General features: G+C 28.2%; 9 protein-coding genes across 9 annotated transcripts, besides 2 other annotated features; 6 read left to right on the top strand and 3 right to left on the bottom strand. All coding sequences in view use genetic code 12, as the record gives it.

The window, feature by feature from the left end:
• Positions 1-700: 700 nt before the first annotated feature.
• Positions 701-2,557: a mobile genetic element.
• CD36_27590 (transposable element protein, putative) lies at positions 1,497-1,973 on the top strand (the record flags this gene model as incomplete). The annotated part of the gene is made up of 1 exon (XM_002421783.1): positions 1,497-1,973. One exon carries the CDS (start codon positions 1,497-1,499, stop codon positions 1,971-1,973), a length of 477 nt encoding a protein of 158 aa, XP_002421828.1.
• Positions 2,558-2,903: 346 nt separating the features above from the next.
• On the top strand, positions 2,904-4,754 carry CD36_27580 (nuclear pore protein, putative; the record flags this gene model as incomplete). The annotated part of the gene is made up of 1 exon (XM_002421782.1): positions 2,904-4,754. One exon carries the CDS (start codon positions 2,904-2,906, stop codon positions 4,752-4,754), a length of 1,851 nt encoding a protein of 616 aa, XP_002421827.1.
• An 82-nt stretch (positions 4,755-4,836) lies between these two features.
• CD36_27570 (conserved hypothetical protein) lies at positions 4,837-5,589 on the bottom strand (the record flags this gene model as incomplete). Its single annotated transcript, XM_002421781.1, has 1 exon — positions 4,837-5,589. The coding sequence occupies one exon, from the start codon at positions 5,587-5,589 to the stop codon at positions 4,837-4,839; it is 753 nt and encodes a 250-aa protein (XP_002421826.1).
• A 146-nt stretch (positions 5,590-5,735) lies between these two features.
• On the top strand, positions 5,736-8,888 carry CD36_27550 (pre-mRNA-splicing factor ATP-dependent RNA helicase, putative; the record flags this gene model as incomplete). The annotated part of the gene is made up of 1 exon (XM_002421780.1): positions 5,736-8,888. One exon carries the CDS (start codon positions 5,736-5,738, stop codon positions 8,886-8,888), a length of 3,153 nt encoding a protein of 1,050 aa, XP_002421825.1.
• A 120-nt stretch (positions 8,889-9,008) lies between these two features.
• Positions 9,009-9,962, bottom strand: CD36_27540 (pantoate--beta-alanine ligase, putative; the record flags this gene model as incomplete). The annotated part of the gene is made up of 1 exon (XM_002421779.1): positions 9,009-9,962. The coding sequence occupies one exon, from the start codon at positions 9,960-9,962 to the stop codon at positions 9,009-9,011; it is 954 nt and encodes a 317-aa protein (XP_002421824.1).
• A 1,097-nt stretch (positions 9,963-11,059) lies between these two features.
• CD36_27530 (peroxisomal matrix lipase, putative) lies at positions 11,060-12,265 on the top strand (the record flags this gene model as incomplete). The annotated part of the gene is made up of 1 exon (XM_002421778.1): positions 11,060-12,265. One exon carries the CDS (start codon positions 11,060-11,062, stop codon positions 12,263-12,265), a length of 1,206 nt encoding a protein of 401 aa, XP_002421823.1.
• Positions 12,266-14,151: 1,886 nt separating this feature from the next.
• CD36_27510 (transcriptional regulatory protein, putative) lies at positions 14,152-17,151 on the top strand (the record flags this gene model as incomplete). The annotated part of the gene is made up of 1 exon (XM_002421777.1): positions 14,152-17,151. One exon carries the CDS (start codon positions 14,152-14,154, stop codon positions 17,149-17,151), a length of 3,000 nt encoding a protein of 999 aa, XP_002421822.1.
• Positions 17,152-17,520: 369 nt separating this feature from the next.
• Positions 17,521-18,244: a mobile genetic element.
• Positions 18,245-18,356: 112 nt separating this feature from the next.
• Positions 18,357-19,238, top strand: CD36_27500 (exosome complex exonuclease, putative; the record flags this gene model as incomplete). The annotated part of the gene is made up of 1 exon (XM_002421776.1): positions 18,357-19,238. One exon carries the CDS (start codon positions 18,357-18,359, stop codon positions 19,236-19,238), a length of 882 nt encoding a protein of 293 aa, XP_002421821.1.
• A 108-nt stretch (positions 19,239-19,346) lies between these two features.
• Positions 19,347-22,010, bottom strand: CD36_27490 (phosphatidylethanolamine N-methyltransferase, putative; the record flags this gene model as incomplete). Its single annotated transcript, XM_002421775.1, has 1 exon — positions 19,347-22,010. One exon carries the CDS (start codon positions 22,008-22,010, stop codon positions 19,347-19,349), a length of 2,664 nt encoding a protein of 887 aa, XP_002421820.1.
• Positions 22,011-22,237: the final 227 nt, after the last annotated feature.

Below are 22,237 nucleotides of genomic sequence, written 5' to 3'. Positions count from 1 at the left end.
TTAACTAGTTCTCCCACCCTACCCCCCTCCCCCACCCAAAAAGACTTATTTATTCTAGTAAAAAAAAAAAAAAAAACAATAGAATCAATCTTACCAACTACTACTACCACTACTACCACTACCACTACCATTACTGTTTATTATAATATGAAATAATCATAAATTATTAGAAATCAAAAACCCTCCCGCCCCCCGTTTTATAAATATTCTATAACTTTCTACCTACAAATTAACTCAATTCACCTTTTTTTTTTTCTTTCTTTCATTTTATATATATATATATACTAATCTAATCTAATCTAATCTAATTTGTGGTGGTAGTATTGTATATTTTATTGATTTAATGAATAAATAAAAAAAAAGTTTCAAATTTTCGTACCAAAAAAGAAAAAGAAAAAGAAAATGAAAAAAAGACCAATTAAATGTAGTTTTATTTCAATAAGAGTTTCTCTGTAATAATGAATAATCCAAACACACCAACCACCTCCCCGCCTCCCCCCCTTTGCCCCTTGTTGCCCCTTGTTGCCCCTTCCCTCCAGCAATTGAATTCTAAAATTCATATCTAATTTATATATATCACTTCAAGCCCCACCAAGGAAGAATTCTCCCGACCCGGGGAGCACCCAGCTGGGCGCAAAAAAAAAAAAAAAAAAAACAAAAAATGTAAAAATAATCCTTTAACCATAATAATCATCTCTTTCTATTCTTCTTTATCTTCTTTATTGTGACCATCTTACATCATGCCAAAAAAATAAAAAAAAAAACTAAAAATAAAAATAAAAAATAAAGCCAGAAGTCGACGATACCGTTCTATATAATGCTATTCAAGATATTAAAAATTGGGAAATTTAAATCAATTAGTTAAGCAGCTCGGTTTCATATGGTTTCATTGCCCAACACGTTGAAGTTTCCGTTATACTAAAGGAGTACTACCAAGGAAATTAGCCCCCCACACAAAGGAACAACACTTTTCTCCTCAACAACAACAAGAAGAAGAAGAAGAAGAGATAGTAAAATGGATTATTGACTCAGATAAAGATTGTCATGGAGGAATCAGTCGTAGTGATATATAATTACATTTTGCTGAATTTTTATTAGGTACTAATGATCCTTCTCCTAAAATCAGTGACTCTTGGTACGATCGCTTTATGATGATAAGACACGATGATGATGATGATGATGGTATTCATATCATTCAAGGAAGAAATGTGTCAAGTTTGAGAGATTAGAAGCAGTATCATGATATATGAACGGATACTAAAATATTATCGTGATTACGATCTGCTTTGTTAGGCAACATAAAATTTTTTCCTGAAAACATATTCAATTACGACGAATCTAGTTGTACCTAGATACAAGAATAGAACCTTTGTTCAGTCCACAGAAGGCAGGGACAGTTGTACTGTAATTGAAGCTATTAGTATGACTAGAGAAATTTTTAATTCCGGATGTAATTTTTCAAAGGACACTCCTTCAGAACTGGTGTTGGTTTACAGATGATGATTCAGATTGGTATTAAGCAGCATCTAAAAAGGGGATTTACTACTACAAATTGGTTATCTTGGTGTTGGTTGAAGGATATTTTTATCACCCCCCCCCCCTCTTCTTCCCCCCCTCAAAGTAAAAGAAAAAATAAATCAAGGAAAAGTCATGCTTATAATGGATGGACAATAAAGCCAGCCACAAATCTGATGGAGTTCAAAGAAACATATGAGAAGAATAATTTTATTCCTCTATATATTTGCCACCTCATTCTACGCATTTGTTGCACAACCACATTGGATTTCGGTATTTTTGACCCAAATGAAATTTCAATACGAAACAAAATTGTCAAAATTTGGCCGGGGGCCCGGATTATAATGGATAGACCAATTCGACAAAGGTTATTTATATCGGAGATATCACGAATCAAGGAAACAAAACAAAAAAAAAAAAAAAAAAAAAAAAAAGTCAACCAAGGAGAGAATAATTAAATCTTGGGAAATAGTTGGAATTAAATCTTTTTAAACCTTAAATATGATAAAGTTTTGAAATCATCTCAACTTCTAATCAAACGAATCAATGATGAAAAGGATAGAGAGGGTCGTTCTGAAAAGCTTTGTAAGGTAAGCAAAAAAGTTTTCCTTGAAGAAATTGACCAAACAACAATTGATTGAAAGAATAAAAAAAACTATAAAAAAAAACTATAAAAAATACCAAAGAGTATGAAATTAGAATTTGTCAATTAGAAGCATGAATTGTACAGTTACAATTTTACCTTTAACAATACTACAACATGCTGCTGCTCAGAGAATAAGAAAATCACCAGAAGGAGTAAGCTCCGGTATACCAATGGATTGACAATAAAAGGGTTTTAAGCAAAAAAAATGGGTTACATCAAAGAAACCCGAAAAAAAAACAAAAAAAGTGGAAGAAATGTACTAAAGGGGATATTACGAATACTAACAAGGGATCCAAGAGTTATTATACCAACTTTAAAGGACAATTGAATAAATAGTTGTAGAATTAACCTATAATATATGTATTTTATTGGTAGTGTTGAATTTCCAAAAACAAAACACAAAAAAATAATTCAGTTTCCCGGGGGAAGAATTTTCCCGGTGGGTTAAGGTAATTCTAAATCTATAGTAGTAGTAGTAGTAGTAGTAGTAGGGAAGGTATTAATAAAATTGAATTCCAGTAGACCTTATTTTTTTTTCATGATAATTATTGTTTAGTATTATTATAACCATAATCTATTTTTGATTGGGGGGAGGGTAGTGTACAAGAAGAAGAAGAAGGAATAAAAAAATAAAAAAAAAAACTATTCCAACACAAACGAGAAAAAATCAATAACCAAACTCATCTTATACTCAATTGAATAACCAATTCATTTTTGTTTTGAACTCAAAGGAATAACAATCATGTTTGGAAACACTAACAATACATCATCTGGTGGTGGTGGTGGAGGATTATTTGGATCTTCTAATACTGCTTCTTCAACTGGCGGCGGCGGTGGTGGTGGATTATTTGAAACAAATAAACCAACTACTACTACTACTACTACTACTGGGTTTGGATCTCAACCACAACAAGGATCGAATTTATTTGGATCTTCATCAAATACAAGTGGTGGATTATTTGGTAATCAACAACAACAACAACAACAACAACAACAACAACAACAGTCTAACACTTCTGGTGGTCTTTTCGGTAATAAACCAGCCACAGGAACAACTACTGGTGGTGGTGGAGGATTATTTGGTGGACAAACAAACACTTCTGGAAGTGGAGGAGGATTATTTGGCGGACAATCAAATAATACCACTAACAATACTGGTGGTGGTTTATTTGGAGGACAATCGAATTCCACAGGAACTAACACTGGAGGAGGATTATTTGGAGGACAATCGAATTCCACAGGAACTAACACTGGAGGAGGATTATTTGGTGGTCAACAACAACAACAACAGCAGCAACTGAATACAACAAGTGGTAGTGGTGGAGGATTATTTGGCAATAAACCAGCCACTGGGGGTGGACTTTTCGGAGGTTCGTCAAATACAACAAACACAGGATCTACTACTTTTGGATCAAATCAAGCAACAACTGGTGGATTATTTGGTAATAAACAACCAGCTACTTCTGGAGGTCTTGGTCTTTTTGGAAATACTCAGCAGCAACAACAACAACAATCTTCTTCTTCAGGGTTATTTTCCAATAATACCACAAATAATGCTCAACCATCATTTAGTTGGAGTCAACCACCACCACAATCATCAAGTTCAACTACCATTAGTGGTAATACCAATCAAATTTCAAATCTAACTAATGGTCCATTTGGTTCTAATACAAATCAACAAGTAAACAATAATACTAACACTTATACACCTGCCATAAATGATCAATTGACTAAAATTTGGGAACAATGGGATCCAAATTCTTCTAAATGTGCTTTGAAGACTTATATTTATAATAAATTTAGTGATCAAGAAATAAATGTCTTATTAAATCAACCACGTCCTATTAATGAATCGGCTGAAGATTGGGAAAATGCCATGATATCAAGACCAGGACCTAATTATTATCCTATAAAAGTTAATTCATTTAATGATGTTGGTCAAAGAATTGAAACTCAATTGGATTATGTAGCAAAATCAAGAATTTTACTTAATAATATCAATGAAAATTTAAATAATTTATCATCACAACATGATTTAGAAAATACTACAAGAATAATGAAAGCTAAATCAAGACATATTAAATTATCAAGAAGATTATTAAGATTAGCAACAATTTTAGCTATTGTGAAATTAAAAGGTTATCCATTATTACCAGAAGAAGAAGAAATTTCTAAACAATTTGAATTATTAACATCAAAATTAAATGATCCAAATAGTTCAATTGGTAAATTAAGTGATGTATTTGCTAGATTAGCTATACTAAAAGAAAGAGCAGAAGAATTTAATTATCAATGTGAAAATTCGGTTAATTTATTAAATAATACTTTAATTGAAGAAGATAATGATGATGATGATGATGAATCTAAAAAATTGAATAAAGGATCTGTAACAACAAGAACAAGAACAACAACAACAACAGAACAATCAGATAATAATAATAATAACAATAATAACAATAATAATAATAATAATATTGAAGAAGCAATTCATAAACTTTCTAAAGTTTTATTGAAACAACAAATGGGATTAAATTATTTAAATGATATTTTAGAAAAAGATATTGAAGCAGTTAATAAGATTACCAAAAAATAAACTAATCGTTTCTATAGATTAATATGAATATTGATATTAATATTAATATATATATACTTATATTCTATTTTAATCATTTTAATCATTTCAATTTATTTATTAATCTATTTGGATTTGTTATGATTTCAATTTTATCAAATTTATGAAATTTTTGAAAATTATGCCTTAGATTTACTCTCAATTTTTCATAATCAATCTGAACTTCATCATCTTTACCATTTTTATCATTTTTATTGTTTATAATTGAAATAAATGGATTATCAATAGTACTAGTTGTCAAATTATATTTCCCTTTATAATTAGTTATAGATCTTTGTAAATTATGATCAAATCTTAATTGTAATTTATAATTTTGAAATTGTTGATTATTTTCAATATATGAATATCTTGGAATTGCCACTAAACTAGTTAATATTTTTATAAAATCATTCTTTATTGTTTGATTATTATTATTATTATTATTGTTGTTGTTGTTATAGTTGTTTATTAATTTATTATCAATTTGTTTAAATAATTGATGATTTTCATCTAATTTAATTAATTTAAACCAAGATTCATTTTGACAAGGATTATAAATGGCATTTATGAAAAATCCATTCTGATGATGATGATAATCATGATGATCATGATCACGAATTGAATCAGAACTAGTTTGAAAATTATCTAATGGAGCTAATTTTTGGAAATTTTGTAATAAATAATCTAATTCTAATGATGTATTAGGAGCAGGAGTTATTCGACATGAAAATCCAATGGTATTAGCAAAATATTTCAGAATAGTTTGTGATAATTTCTTTTTATTCATCATAATTGTTATTGATAATTTGGGTTTCATATTTATGAAAAAAAAAAAAAAAAAAAAAAAAATGATGATTTTTTAGCATTCTCTTATTTTTTTTTTGATTTTTTTGATTTTTTTGATTTAACATTTCATTTTAAATCCATATAAACAACATTACGTAAAAACAAGATACATTTATAATGAATATATTGGATGATTTAGATGATGAACTTGATCAATTAGAAACAAATATTAAACCAAAGGTTAAACTACTAAATCAAAAGAAAGAAAATAAACTTATCGATGATGATCTTGATAATGATCTTGATGATGAGGATGATTTGAATCTACCGAAAATAAAACCATCAACTAAATTCAAAAAGATGAAAAAAGAACATGCCCTTCGAATTAAGAATGAAACCCCGTCATCACCATTGTTATCACAAGGTGTCTCTTCTCGTATATCATCTACACCGGCAACACCATCAGTTTCTGAACCATCAATATACAAACAAAATAATGAAATAATAAATGACATAAATGACATAAATGACATAAATTTAGACAATTTTTCAAATATTGAAGCAGATAGAGAATGGTATAATATAGATGAAGAAAGTGCTCTTATTAGAGATGAAGAAATTATTGAAGATCCACCACCACAAAACCATCGTAAGAGATTTCGCAATACCAAACATCCTAAAAGACCCGCAACAACAACAACAACATCATCATCATCATCATCATTGTCATCGTCATTCAATGAAACTGGAGCAACATTTAATGAATTTGGTGAATATATCGATTATGATCATCAACAATCTTTAAATGAATTAAATCGAATACCTATAATTAGTCATATTTTCATTCCACCATTTCTTGAAAATCTGAAACAATATTTACAATTACAAATTTCTGGTTCAAGTATAAGAGGAATTGGACCTACAGTGAATCCAATTAAAGATCCAACATCTGAATTAGCATCAATGGCCAAACAAGGGTCATTTATTGTACAAAATCGAAGATCAAAACGTGAAAGAGCATTACAAGCCAAAGAAGCAGCAGGAATAGACAATAGTAATATTGGATCTATTATTGATACCCATAATACCAAAAAAGAAGAAGAACAACCAAAGGGAAAAAATTTGAACAATAATGAAACAACAACAACATACCAAGATATACAACAACAAAGAAAATTGTTACCGGCTTTTGCTGTTAGAAATGATTTATTAACCACCATAAGAGATAATCAAGTGACTATTGTTATTGGAGAAACTGGATCTGGGAAAACAACTCAATTGACACAATTTTTATATGAAGATGGATTTGGAAGTAATATTGATAAGAATGGTGAAAAAAAAATCATTGCTTGTACTCAACCTAGAAGAGTAGCAGCTATGTCAGTTGCTAAAAGAGTCAGTGAAGAAATGAATTGTAAATTAGGTGAAGAAGTTGGATATTCAATTAGATTTGAAGATAAAACTAATAATAAAAAAACTATTATTAAATATATGACTGAAGGGATTTTATTACGAGAAATTTTGGTTGATCCTTTATTAATTAATTATAGTTGTATTATAATGGATGAAGCTCATGAAAGATCATTAAATACTGATATTCTTTTAGGATTATTTAAAAATTTATTAAGTAAAAGAAAAGATTTGAAATTAATTATTACTAGTGCTACAATGAATGCCAATAGATTTACTAAATTTTTCGGTGCTGCTCCACAATTTCATATCCCAGGGAGAACTTTCCCAGTTGAAATATTTTTCAATAGAGATGTTAATATGGATTATGTTGAAATGGCGGTTAAACAAATTTTAACAATTCATTTAGGTAGATGGAATATAAATGCAACCAATGGTAATGGTAATGATGGTGATATTCTTGTGTTTATGACGGGTCAAGAAGATATTGAAATTACTTGTGATTTAATCAAAGAAAAATTGGATTTACTAGAAGACCCTCCACCATTAGATATTTATCCAATTTATTCTACTATGCCTCAAGATTTACAAAAAAAAATATTTAATAAAATGAATTTACAAAGAAGAAAAGTAGTAGTGGCAACGAATATAGCAGAAACTTCATTAACAGTTGATGGAATTAAATATGTTATTGATTGTGGACTTGTTAAAGTTAAAGTTTATAATCCCAAATTAGGTATGGATACATTACAAATGGTTCCAATTTCATTAGCTAATGCTGATCAACGTAGTGGTAGAGCTGGTAGAACTGGTGCTGGTATTGCTTATCGATTATATACTGAAAAAGCTACTGATCCCAATAATATGTATATTCAACCAATACCAGAAATTCAACGAAGCAATTTAAGTAATATTATGTTACTTTTAAAATCTTTGAAAATTAATGATATTAATAGTTTCCCATTTTTAGATCCTCCACCAAAAGATCTTTTAAATTGTTCATTACATGATTTATGGGCTATTGGAGCATTAGATAATCTTGGACAATTAACAAAATTAGGTCAATCAATGATTCAATTCCCTATTGAACCAACATTAGCAAAATTGATTTTATTATCTACTCAATCTGAATTTCATTGTTCTGAAGAAATAATCACTATTGTTGCCATGTTATCAGTCCCCAATATATATAATCGACCTAAAGAAAGATCTAATGAAGCTGATATGGCAAGAGAAAAATTCATTATATCGGAATCGGATCATTTAACTTTATTAAATATTTTCAATCAATGGGAAATTAATTTAAATAAATTTAAAGGTGATTATAATAAAATTAATAATTGGTGTAATAAAAATTTTTTACAATTAAAATCATTATATCGAGTTAAAGATATTAAATATCAATTAAAATTAATTATGCAAAAAAATAAATTGACAATTTTAAAATCTAAAAATGATAATGATATCCGTAAATGTCTTTGTGCATCATTTTATCAACAACTGGCAAAATTAATTAAAATGAATTTAAATGGACAACCTGAATTTATTAATTTACGTCATTCTTATATGAAAATGTTTTTACATCCAACTAGTTGTTTATTGGATAGTAATTTGAGTACTAATTATGTTATATATCATGAATTAATATTGACGAAAAAAGAGTATATGAATTATGTAACAACAGTTGATCCAATTTGGTTATTAGAATATGGTTATAAATTTTTCGGTATTGCTGATTCTTATCAAAGTAATAAGATTGGTGCAGATTTAATTTCATATAAACAAGAATTTGAAAATCAATTATTAAAAGATAAAAAGATTTATGAAGATATTGTTAAACAACAATCTAAAAGGAGATCTAATGAAATATCGTCTACTAATAAAGTTAGTTCCTTATTTAAAAAAAGAAGAGGGATTTAATTCCAACCAATGTTGGGTATATATATATTATATTCTATGTACATTCTATTAAAAAAAAAAATGGTTCATTAAAAATATTCATCATAATCCTCCTTCTTCTGTGATTTGGTTAAATTTTAATTAATGTAAAATAATATTATCAATTAATCTTGCCTTTTCATCAGAATTTTCTTTGGGTACTTTAACTGCAGTTGAAACAATTGCTCCAATACCAGGAACCACATAATCAAGATCTTCTAAAGTTTCTGGATGACTAATAGCTATATATTCAATATCAAAATCTGGATCGGAATTTATAATAGGTTTAATTTGTTGTAAAATTTCACTAGCAAGAACTTTTCCATTGGTATTGCTATTACTATGATTTAGATAATAATTTTCACCAGCTTTTAAACTTTTATAAATTAATGAACTTTTATCTTTCATTTTAGAAGATAAATATTGATTTCTTGAAGACATTGCTAATCCATTTGATTCTCTTAATGTAGGCATGATTCTAACATTTGTATTTATAATTAAATCTTTAACTAAATTTTGTATAACAACACATTGTTGAGCATCTTTTTGACCAAAATATATATTTGTTGGTTGAACAATATTTAATAATTTTGTCACCACAGTTGCTACACCACGGAAAAATTGTGGTCTAGTAATACCTTCTAATTGTTCAGATGATCCATGAACAGTTACAAATGCTCCTCGTTGTTTAGAAATATCTAATGAAATTCCTGATGGATACATTTCTGAAATTTTGGGAACAAATACTGCATCAACAATCTTTTTTTGGTGATTGTTATTATTGTTATTTTGTAAAATTTGTAAATCTTGATCTAATGTACGAGGATAATTATCTAAATCTTCATTAGGAGCAAATTGTGATGGATTAACAAATATTGATACTACAGTTTTATCATTTTCTTTAATTGATTGATTAATTAATGAACAATGACCAGCGTGTAATGCTCCCATGGTGGGGACAAATCCAACTGATTCATTACGTAAAAAACATTGTGCTCTCCATTGACGAACTTGTTGTACTGTTCTTAATATTTTGATAGTATTGGATACTGTCATTCAAAGAATGTTAGTTGTTGGTAGTGGTGGAGTGATATCTCTCAATATGAATTTAGTAGTATTGAAAATTTTTTTTTTTCTTCTTCTTCTGAGAATGTTTTGCGGCGGCGGAGTTTGCAATTAAAGTTTGAATTCTTTTTCCTCCCATCCCATCCCCCCACACACAAAACACTAACAAGACACCAACAAGAGAAAATTGCAACCGAGGTAACACCAAATCGACTCAACAGTATCTATACACCCAATATTACATATATCCACTAAAGATAATAGATATGGCTGTTGTAAGAAACATTATTGGTATTATCCTCGATGTATGTTTTATTGACAAGTAAGATACAATTCAAATGAGGCAAAAATATTATCACCTACTTACATTATCTTTGCAACAATACTGAAATTTATCCGTCCTATTACAGTTCCAAACTTAGACAATGAAAAAATCTATTGGTGTTGTCCAATTACCGGTTGTATGTGAATAGTACAGAGAACGGTACATATCATACAAGAAGATAAGTATATAAGAAATCACAAGATTATAAATGTTAGTCAAATGTCAAGGTAGTTGTTAGATGGAGGAAGGGAGGAGGGAGGAAACAGGAAAGAGGTTACATAACATGAAACGTCTTGATTTCTCTTGTCATGAGGTTTTAGGTGAATCAGAGGCATAGAAAGCCGTTAACCATAACGGATATAAACAACGGAAACTGAGGAAGAAACCATAAAACTCAATTCATAAAATCGGATATAAATCTTAAAGAGAGAGAGAGAGAGAAAAAAATGTGCGTGTGTAAAAAACCATAATTTACATATGATAAAATTAGTTATTCCATCTCCCTCTCCCTCCCCCCCCCCCCCCCCCACACACACACACACAGAGAATGCAACATTTCTGGTCCAAGTCCAAATCCAAATATACAAATATAAACTCAAACTATATATAAACCTTCATGTAAAACTTCAATTCTTTTCCTATATACATATCCTTTTTATCTTTTTTTTTTTCCCAAATATTCCCTTTTTAAACAAAGTTTTACAATTTTGATAACTTTAAAATTCTAATATCCATCTTATTAACAATCTTTATTCTTCTTCCAATGTCATTCTCAATTGAAAAGAAAATCACTTTGGCTCATCCATTTCGTGCTCCTGGTAGTACTTTAATTAATTCTGATCAATCTAATTTAAAATTAGTTTATAATAAATATAAAACTAATTCACCATTACCTAATTCCAATAATCAATTACGATTCAATTTTATATTTTGTCATGGTACTGGATTTAATAAATCAATTTGGAAATATCATATTAAAAAATTATATCAATTATCTCAATCGGGTCAAGTTCCATGGTTTTTAGATTCAGTAATTGCTATTGATATGGTTGGTCATGGTGATTCAAGTTTAGAAAATCAAGGGAAATTAGGAACAATTTTCCGTTGGGATGATGGAGCAAAAGATGTTATAACTATAATTAAACATGAAATTTCCACTACTGGTGATTTTGAAAATAATTTACAATCTCGTAATTTAATTATTGGACATTCAATGGGAGGATTTAATTCATTATATGCAACTTTTTTAGAACCAAGTTTATTTGATTCAGTTATCCCCATTGAAGCAGTGATTTATGGTGCTCCAGGTGGATTAGAAAAATTTTCGAAAAAATTTAGTAAAATTTCAAAATTATTAATTGATACATTTGATTCTAAAGATGATATTAATTTTTTCTTTAAAGAATTTTCATTTTTCAAAAATATGCAAAATCAAATATCGGATGATTTTATTAATGATGAAGTTTATGAAATTAAAGATAAGGAAACTGGGGTGATCAAATATAAATTAAAATGTAATACTCTTCATCAAATGGCAGCATATTATGGAGCATTCATGTCGATTTCATTTGGTATGTTTGCAATTCCTCAAATTAGAGTCCCTATATGTCATGTTATTGGATCTAAAGCAGTTTGGAATCCACCAGAAAGTATAACTTGGATTAGAGGTGCCATTAATAATGAATTTCTTAGTGATACAATAGATGTTGCTAAAGGTGAACATTTACTTAATGTTGAACTTCCTGATGAAACCATTGATATTATTCAAAATTTCACTACTAAAAGAACTCAAACATTTATTAACCATAGAAATAATCTTCCTGAAATTAAATTGAATAAAAATAAGCCAGCAATTGCTAAACAAGAATTTCAAAATTTGATTGATCTTAAATTTGATCAAGTTTATGGATATTTTGTTGAAGATAGAAATGATAAATATGAAGCATTGCAAAAATTGACCAAATTGTAATTATATCTTCATATCCTAATTTGATTTGCTAATATGTTTGTTAGAAGGCAAGGAATGGGTAGTTTTGACGTATTTATATTTAAATTCCATTATTTATTAGATTTCTTAAAGAATATTTATTAGATTTATTTATTTTTCATATAAAAGAATAAAACAATTAAAACACCAACCTGTTTTTTATTTCTTCAATTACCGTGTAGAGGTATAGATTCCTATCATCATTATCCTATCAAAATATAAACTGAATAATTTTAATCCCGCAAACTTTTGAATAAAGTATATACATGAAGCCTTTATGGTTTCTCCATTGTTAGTAACATATTCTCCTCCCCAACAAAAAATTAAGTAACGAAGCAAGATATATCATTAAACACAATTCAATTCAATTCAATTCAATCCAAACCAACCAATCTAGAATGGAAAAAAAAAACCAAATTGTGAAAAAAATCCCTCAAATTGAATTTTGATTGTTTGAATAAACACAAATTGATTTAATATGAACTTTATGCATATTGGAACTTGTTATAACAGGAACGAAATTAATTAAGAAAATCAGAAACTCAGGAGTATCACGTAGTTGTAGTTGTGGAGGTAGTGGTAGTTGTTCCTCTAGTATAATGTTGCCATCACCTATCTACTGGAGTGCCACCAGTTGACGTTATTTTAATAATCACCAGAAGTCAGATGACTACTACTGCTAGTAATATTTAATTACGAATTTTAGGGCGGTTCCAAGAAGAACTGGAGCACAAAACCAACCATCAAACAATAGTATCGAACCAGTAAACAATAAAGAACAGAATGAAAGTGTAAATTACACAAGGTAAAATGATTAATAACCACCGTTACTTTTTTCTTGTTAATGTTAGTAGTAGTAGTAGTAGTAGCGGTCCATAGAATTTTTGTACTATTATATTATATTAAAGACAATAAGTGACTGAGGGATATTAACACTAACAATACATATGTTATGCACAAATATTTTTCTTCTTTATATAAAATCACATTTAGAAAAATATGATATAGTATCACGTAATCGAATGTTTAACCAATTTTGCTTGATTGCACCCAAAAGCTGCTTCTTTTAATATAGTACAGATCTTGAGCCCATTGAAGGAGGTAAATGAACATTCATTCATGTTTATCTATATGAGATCAATTATTCAATTTCTTGGCCCATTACAGTTGAAGAAATTAGAGAGATCGCACCAGGAATAGAATAGAATAGAATACAATTGGCTACAAATGTTATATGAGATGACCAATTGTTTTTTTCTCCAACCGTTAACTAACCTTCTAACGGCTGTTCATTTTTTTTAAAGTGGGTGGATGTTAAGACTTACTCATATAGATAGCTCCGGTGTTATAATTGAACAATAAACAACTCAAAGTACTAGTAGTTGGCAATGACTACAAGTCAATTGTTAAATTTGAGAGAGGAGGAGGAGGAGGAAATAGTCAAAACAACATTATTGGATTAACTTTTCTCTTTCATTGTTTTATAAACTCATTAATCCATAAACGTCTAATCTAAATATTTTATAAACATCGTTAATAATAATATGACTCTGTACAAAGAGAGAGAGTGGAGTGTGTGAGTATGTACGTGTGTGTGTGTCTATGGGCGTGCATAAAATGACAAAAAAAAGAAAACAAACAAAAAAATTTTCTGACTCTTTTGCACTAACTTTTTTTCATCCTCCACCATTCTTTCATTCTTTCTTTCTTTCTTTCTTTCTTTTTGTTTAACTCTTTTTCTTCACTTCCTCATACTGTATATCTTATATGTTTGTCTTCCATCTTCTACAATAGATATTCAATACTTGATAAACTACACCCCCACAACTAACTAACCAACTAACTAACTAACTACTATATTATTTGCTATGGTCAAAAGGGAACCTGAAGATACCCAATCACCTTATTCTAGTACAGGAATTGTTAGTACTGGTGGTAGTCCCAAAACATCTACTAGTACCCCAACATCTTCTTCCACTAATAACAGAATTACTACCACTACCACTAGTCTACTAAAATCTAATTCAAATTTACAACCTATTGCCATGACACCATCTGGTTCATCAACTTCATCAACAATTAATAAACCAAAATCTCAAGAAAATAAAAGAAGAAGAGTCACACGAGCTTGTGATACTTGTCGTCAAAAAAAAGTGAAATGTGATGGTAAACAACCTTGTATTCATTGTACAGTTTATTCTTATAAATGTAGTTATGATCAACCTAATATTAGAAATAAGAAAAATTCCGGTATACCAATACCTTCACAACCAAGTCCTGCCATACTACAAGTTGCTGCACAAGCAGCAGTCGCATTTGGATCCAACAACAACAACAATAATAATAATAAGAGTAACAATGAACAACTACAACTACAACTACAACTGCCACCACATCAACAACAACAACAACAACAACAATACCAACCTTTACTTGCAGATGAACCTATTCCTAAAACTAATTTAATAATTTTCCAACAAATCATCAATTCATTATTACCTAAATTACAATTGAATGGATTTGATCCAAATTTACAATTTGATTTAAATAAATTTCAAAAAGTGGTACAATATGTAATGGGGAAATCACAGACTTTTACTTTAAATCTTAATGAAATTACTGAATTAATGCAAGACCCAGATTCACAAATACCTCCACCACCACCACAACAACAACAACAACAACAATCTGCATCTGCTTCTTCAAATCCTCATCATCATCGTCGTACTTTATCAGTTGGTTCATTTGATGAATCTTCTAATAGTGCAGTATCCTCACCTCGTGAAGTTGGATTACATTTACCTTCGAAAGAAGTGGCTTTAAATTTAATTTATACTACTTGGAATAAAGCTTGTGTTTTATTTAGATTTTATCATCGTCCTTCATTATTAGAAGAAGTTGATTTATTATATTCTTTAGATCCAATGAATTATGGTGATCGACAACAAAAATTTCTTCCATTTTTATATTCGATATTAGCTTGTGGATCTTTATTTAGTAAAACTCCTTATACAATGGGGACACCTAATGAAAATGAAAAAAATTTAGAAGATGATGGATTTAAATATTTTCTTGAAGCAAGAAAATTGATTGATATAAGTAATGTTGGAGATATTAATTCAATCCAAACAGTAGTAATGATGATTATTTATTTACAATGTTCAGCAAGATTATCTACATGTTATTCATATATTGGTATAGCATTAAGAAGTGCTTTAAAAGAAGGTTTACATCGAAATTTAACTTTATTTCAAAATTCTAAAAAAAAATTAGATCCTATAGAAGAAGATACTAGGAAAAGATTATTTTATACCATTTATAAAATGGATATTTATATTAATTCATTATTAGGATTACCAAGATCATTAAATGAAGATGAATTTGATCAATTATTACCAGTTGAATTAGATGATGAAAATGTTACTCGTACAGATTATTTATTTGATAAACAACAAGGTCGATTAAGTTCTTCTGGATGTGCTAATCAACATACTAAACTAATGTTTATATTATCTCATATTATTAAAAAAATGTATCCTATAAAAGTTAAACCTGAAGAAGCAGAAAATTCTTCTAATGTTAATTATTCACGAGATAGAATTCATGCTAAAGTTACTGAATTAGAAGTTGAATTAAAAAATTGGTTAGATAATTTACCTCAAGAATTAAAACCAATTGATCCAAGTAGTACTACAAAAGATGTTATTGATGAAGTACCAGAAAAATTTCGATTAGCTAATTATTATCTTCATTTAGCATTTTTAAATTGTCAAATTATATTATATCGACCATTTATTCATTTTATTAGTGATAGTATGGATGGATCATCATCTGATCCTAGATCATTAATTAGAGGAAGAAATTGTATTAAAGTAGCAAGAATGGTAGTTAAATTAGCTAATAAAATGATTGATCATAAATTATTATTGGGGACTTATTGGTTTTCAATGTATACGATTTTTTTCAGTATTGCTTGTCTTATTTATTATTTTCATTTTGCTAATTATAATAATAATGGTCAAGGATTTAATTATGTGGGGATATTATTTGATGATGATTTAAATATTGATATGATTAAAAAAGATATTGAAATTGGTAAAAAAGTTTTAGATAATTTGAAAAATTCATCTAATAGTTCATTAAGAATTTATAATATTTTGAATACTATGTTTGAACAATTGAATAGAAGAACTGCTTCAAGATCAAGACAAGCCAATGCTACTACTACTACTACTACTACTACTACTACTACTACTACTAATGGAAATTCTCAACCAGTTACATTACCAGCTAATTTCCAAAATGTCAATGTTAAAAATACTTTTGAAAATTTTGATAATATGAATCATTTTATTAAAAAGGAAAAAGAAAATTTAAGTCAATTATTTGATAATACATCAATGGCTAAATTTGAATCAAGTTCAGAAATTCCTAAAAATGTTGCTAATATTCAACGTGTAACAACTCCATTAGAAGAAAATAATAAAGAAATTGGTGAAGTTTCTGGAGGTAATTTAACTTCAAATTATATGCCTGGAGTATTTGATAAATTAGATACACAAATTTTTGGGAAAATATTACCTCCTTATATGTTAGAAAAAAATGAACCCATGAATTATAATAATAATAATAATAATAATAATAATAATAGCAACAATATTAATAATAACAATAACAATAACTTGAATAATAATTCTGGTGGAGTAAGTAATGGTGTATCTTATAATAACGATAATGCTGCTAATTGGCCAATAAATAATGGTGAAGATGGATTGAATTTAGAAGATTTATTTGGATCTTTAGCTAATAATGGAAATGGAGGAGGATCTAGTAGTTCTAATGGATTAGAATATTTAGATCCATTTTAAGAAGTTGTGGTGGGTTGTGGTTGGTTGTGGTTGGTGTTTTTCTTATTGATATAGACGTTTTATAGACGTTTTATTTTATTTTTATTTTTTTGTATTTATTATATTTAAGTTTATTTATTTATTTGATGTAATTATATATATAGATATATACTTAATAAATTGATAATAATAATAATCATAAAATTGTAAGTTCTAGTTTTGGTTAGATGTGGGAATTGAAAATCTGCAACTTTGAGGAATTAGAACAAGAATGATAGGACCTACTAGTTATTGATTTACCCTTATGAAAATCTTTCTTTGTAATTGCAAATACATATCTACAATTGATTAACAACTAATGGGATTTCAATCAGGTTAAAAAAATAAAAAAAAAAAAAAAAAAACTTTTCGAAGTTGGCAATCTTATAGTTTGAAAGATTGGTTTCAATTGTTTCATTATATCGGTGCTTGTGTGGGGAACACCAAGTTCAAATCATGCTTGGTAGAAGACTATACCAATTTAATTATCCTGATCTAAATCTGAAAACATGCAATTAATGTCACCTAACAACCTTCAACCGTTATTTGAACCAAATTTTTCTTCACAGTTCAAGAAAGTTATATTCACAAATTCCAATTGTTCTACATGTTTGGAATAAACTTTTTAACGAAATCAAACCTTCTTATCGTTAAGAATATAAGCAAAACTTCAAAAAACCACAAACATTCGATCGTTACAAGATCATCATCTTTTTGCCAATTATGTAACGTTGGAACTGACTGATTCAATGGTACATCAATCATATTGTTGAATGTTGCAAGGATCTTGAAATATATGGCTAGAAATATTTTTTACTAATTAGAAAAGTCCCAGATTTATTATTGGTAATAAACATTTAATCAAAACAAGACAGCATTATATGTGTTGAACAAGTATGTTAAACAAGTGGTTCAGGTTGAAAAGATGAAACGATGAGAGAAATGGTAGGGAGCTGGGTTTTCCCATCCTGAATTTATTTAAACGAAATGATTGTAACCTCCTCATATGTTTATAGTTAAATACCTGTATATAAGCACTAAACATGTCTTGAAGAAGAACCGAAAAAAAAAAAAAAAAAAATAGGTTTTGCAAAATCATCTCAAATCCATCGATCCAAAACATATAGGTATATATATATTCTTTATTTTATTATCAACTATAGACTTATTAGATAATCAAAGTAACAATGAGTGATAGAAGACGATTATTAGGACCTTCAGGAATGATAATTCCCAATATTCCTCACCAATCACCACAACCACAACCACAACCTGACACTACAACCTCCACTTCAATTCCATCATTTTTTCTTAAACATTCAATTATAGATAATGCTAATGGTTCAGCATATTTAGAAATCAATAATACTATCATTGAAGTATCTATATTTGGTCCAAGACCCATTAGAGGTTCATTCATTGATAGAGCTAGTGTTTCTATCGATTGTAAATTTTTACCTCATATAATCCCACCCATGACAAATATCTTCAACAATGACAGTAATAATAATAATAACAATAATACTATTTCTAGAGGTTATCGTACAGGAATGAATAATATTGAACATAAATTAAGTTCATATTTAGAAACTTGTGTATTATCAAGTTTAATTTTAGAAAAATATCCTAAATCAACTATTGATATTCAAGTTTCAATAATTAGTATTGATAAAAATGTGGGCAATGGTGGAAATGGTGGAAATGGTCTGTTACTTTGGTTATTACAATGGATAACTTGTTGTTGTAGTATAGCATTAATTGATTCTGGAATTGAAATGAAAGATATTATAAGTAGTGGACAAGTAAGAATTACCAAACAGGGGGAAATATTAATTGGTGGTAGTAGTAGTAGTAATAGTATCAATGCTGAAGAAGGAATTGATGGATTAGTAAGTTTTATGAATTTGAAAAATGATGAAATTGTGGGAATTTGGTTAGAAGGTGATAATAATGATAATGAAAATTCATTATTAAATGAATCAAATATGGAAAAATTAATAATTGAATGTAATAAAATGTCGAAAATAATAAGAGCTAATCTTAATTCATATTTAATAAATTCAATGTAAGAATATATACATATATATATATATAAAAAAAGCTATACAATTCAAGGTAACTGTGAATATATCTTAGATAAATGAAAAAAAAAAATAAAATAATACAAATATTTCTAATTATATATCTTTTTTGTCAGTAGTAATATTGAAGGATAATTCTTCTAATACATGTTTTATATTGATAAGTTTAATAGCAACATCTTTAATTGATAATAAATCATGATTTAAAAAAATCTTATAAGTTATGTTAATTTTAGTTGATTTTGAAATCATTGAACTGATTAATTTATAAACTTCAATAACATTATCTGATTGATTAGCAATAGGTGAAATAGCTTCATTGATATTAGTAAGATTAATAACTTTATCAAATATTTCTAATTTCAAATTTTCAGCAAATTCATTTGCATATTCTTCAATTGCAGGCACATCCAATTCAACACTTTTAATTTCAAATGGTTCAGAAATATAAGCAACTTCATGTTTACCATCTAAATGATATCTAAATTCATAAACCCCTTCTTCCCAAAATAATTTCTCTCTATCAAAAATAAATGTTCCGTTAGCTTCTTTACACCAAGTCCATCTCCCAGCTGATGAAAGAATAGTTTTATTTCTGGAATATGACGTTTGAACAATCTTATATAATCCAACCCAATCACGAACTGAATGATTTTTCTCTGGTGAAGTCCATGAAATAGTAACTGGCGTACCAATAGTTGTATATTTCAATTCTCCTTCAGTAGATTGCATTAATCCATCAATGGTTAACTTATAATCAGAATTAGCAAATGATAAATTTTGTGACAATTCAATCAATTTTTGTTGTGATAATTTAGTAGATGAATTTCTTAAATCTCTAATGAAATTATCTAATGAATCAGCAACCGAATTACTATGGGAATTATTACTACTTTTTCTTCTTCCATTACTAATACCATTAGTTCTAGCATATGCTTCATCATTACTCATTCTTCTTTGAATAACTTCTGGAAGTAAATGTTTTTTAACAGTTTTAGTTACTCCAGAATCTCTATTGACTTCTTGTTCTCCATATAATTTCACCATATGAGATTTTTCAATAAAATTGATTCTAATAAAATTATTAACTACCCATAATCCAACACAAATGAAATTTTCTACCGTTGGATAAATCATGAAAATACCCATAACTCCACAAACTCCAAAAATTTGTTCTGGGTTATTTAAATAACGATATACACCAGCAGTTGTGATATTTTTAATTGAACTTTGAGATTTAGGAATGAAAAAATCACCATAAAACCAACCAAAATAACCAATCAGATCAATAATTGAAAAATTGATCCAAAATTGAGTATAAACTAATAATAACCCTAAAAAGATTCTTAAATAAAACCAATCAGAAAACAATAACCCACTAGATGATGATGACGATGATGAAGAAGAAGATTTTTGAAGGAAATAACCTAAATTCATTCCAAATAATGAAGAATAAGTCAAATTAATCAATGAATTATATAAAACAGCCCAATTACTCAATGATTTCTCAACTGGGATATCATTTGAAAGAGACCATTTGGTAACAACTTTAAAATAACTTTGTAAAGTCAATAATAAATTGATGGAAATCGATTCAAATAATTTCATCCCCACCGTTAAAATAAATAACAGTTTAATTGAATTGGCAAATAACGGGATAATTATCCCATAAGTTAAACTCAATACCAAATTAACAATATCACTAGCTCTCATCCAATTAAAATTTGTTAATCCTACCAATGGTTTCAAATTATCGAAATTTTTCAAATCTTTTAATTTCAATATTTTAATTAAATTGATTTCATTTTTAGAAGGACCATAAATTTTATCAATATGAGGGTTTTCAATATAATGTAAGAAAATCATTTGTAAGAAATGACCAAATATAGCAATTGCCAATACAACATAAGATTTAGCAATTAAAGCAAATCCATAATATCCCACATACCCTACTGAATACATTGGATGGGGAACCATTTCAAATACTCCATCAAATATCAATTCTTCATTATTGATTTGTCTAAAGAAAAAATCACCCCAATACCATGCATAATCTTTAATGGTATTATGAGCATTAACTTTAACCCATAAATTAAATAATATTAACCCAGTTCCGAAAACAATTCTTGAATAAACTAACCAAGATGATTGATTATTAAAAAATTGATAATTATTTTTAATTGCTGAACAATAAACAACACAACAAAATGTAATAAAATCCAGCATTAATATTAAATCTACAAATTTTCTGAAAATCAACCAAGTATTGAATTCTACTGGCATTGATTTAATATCATAATTTTCACCTCTTTGACTTTTAATTTCATTTTGAATTGATTTAGCTAAAAAACTAGTATTTCCCGGTTCGAACAATTTGTATTTTTGTGACCATGATACTAACAAATTATGATTAGATTGATTTTGTAATAACCAACCAATACCAAAATTATAAGATAATCTCCAAAATATATACAAGGCAATGAATATATAAATTCTAATTTGATTATTAGGAATTAAAAATACTAACAAATTGGAAAATAAACAACCCAAGATAATTAATTCAAAATTTGATTTCCTAACTGTGGGGTCGAATAAAGTTTTCACCATATCATGAGTTTCTGGAACAACAAAAGTTTGTCCAGAAAATGTTATTCCTTTTGGTCCTTTCAGAACAGGTTGAACTGGTTCTAAAATAGCCATGTTTCCGTTATTGGTTGAATCAAAAACTGTGGAATTTGTATTATTAATTATAGATGTCATTAAAAGGTTGGAAAAAAAAATTTTTTTAATGAAAAATTTATATGTGGCGTGCGAGATTTGTCTCAAGTTAAAGTCCCCTCCAAAAAAAAAATAATAAACTGAACCAAATTATATTAATCCTCAAAGGAGTTGTTGTAAAAATATAATTGTGAATATATTGCTTTAGGTAATGAGTAATCAACTACTGAACTAGAGTGGAATAGTAGGGTCTATCTTATTTGGAAATG

This window comes from Candida dubliniensis, chromosome R (assembly GCF_000026945.1).
Source record: "Candida dubliniensis CD36 chromosome R, complete sequence".
NCBI lineage: Eukaryota > Fungi > Ascomycota > Pichiomycetes > Serinales > Debaryomycetaceae > Candida > Candida dubliniensis.
Note: the sequence above shows the minus strand (reverse complement) of the source record. Positions and strands in the feature narration are given on the sequence as shown.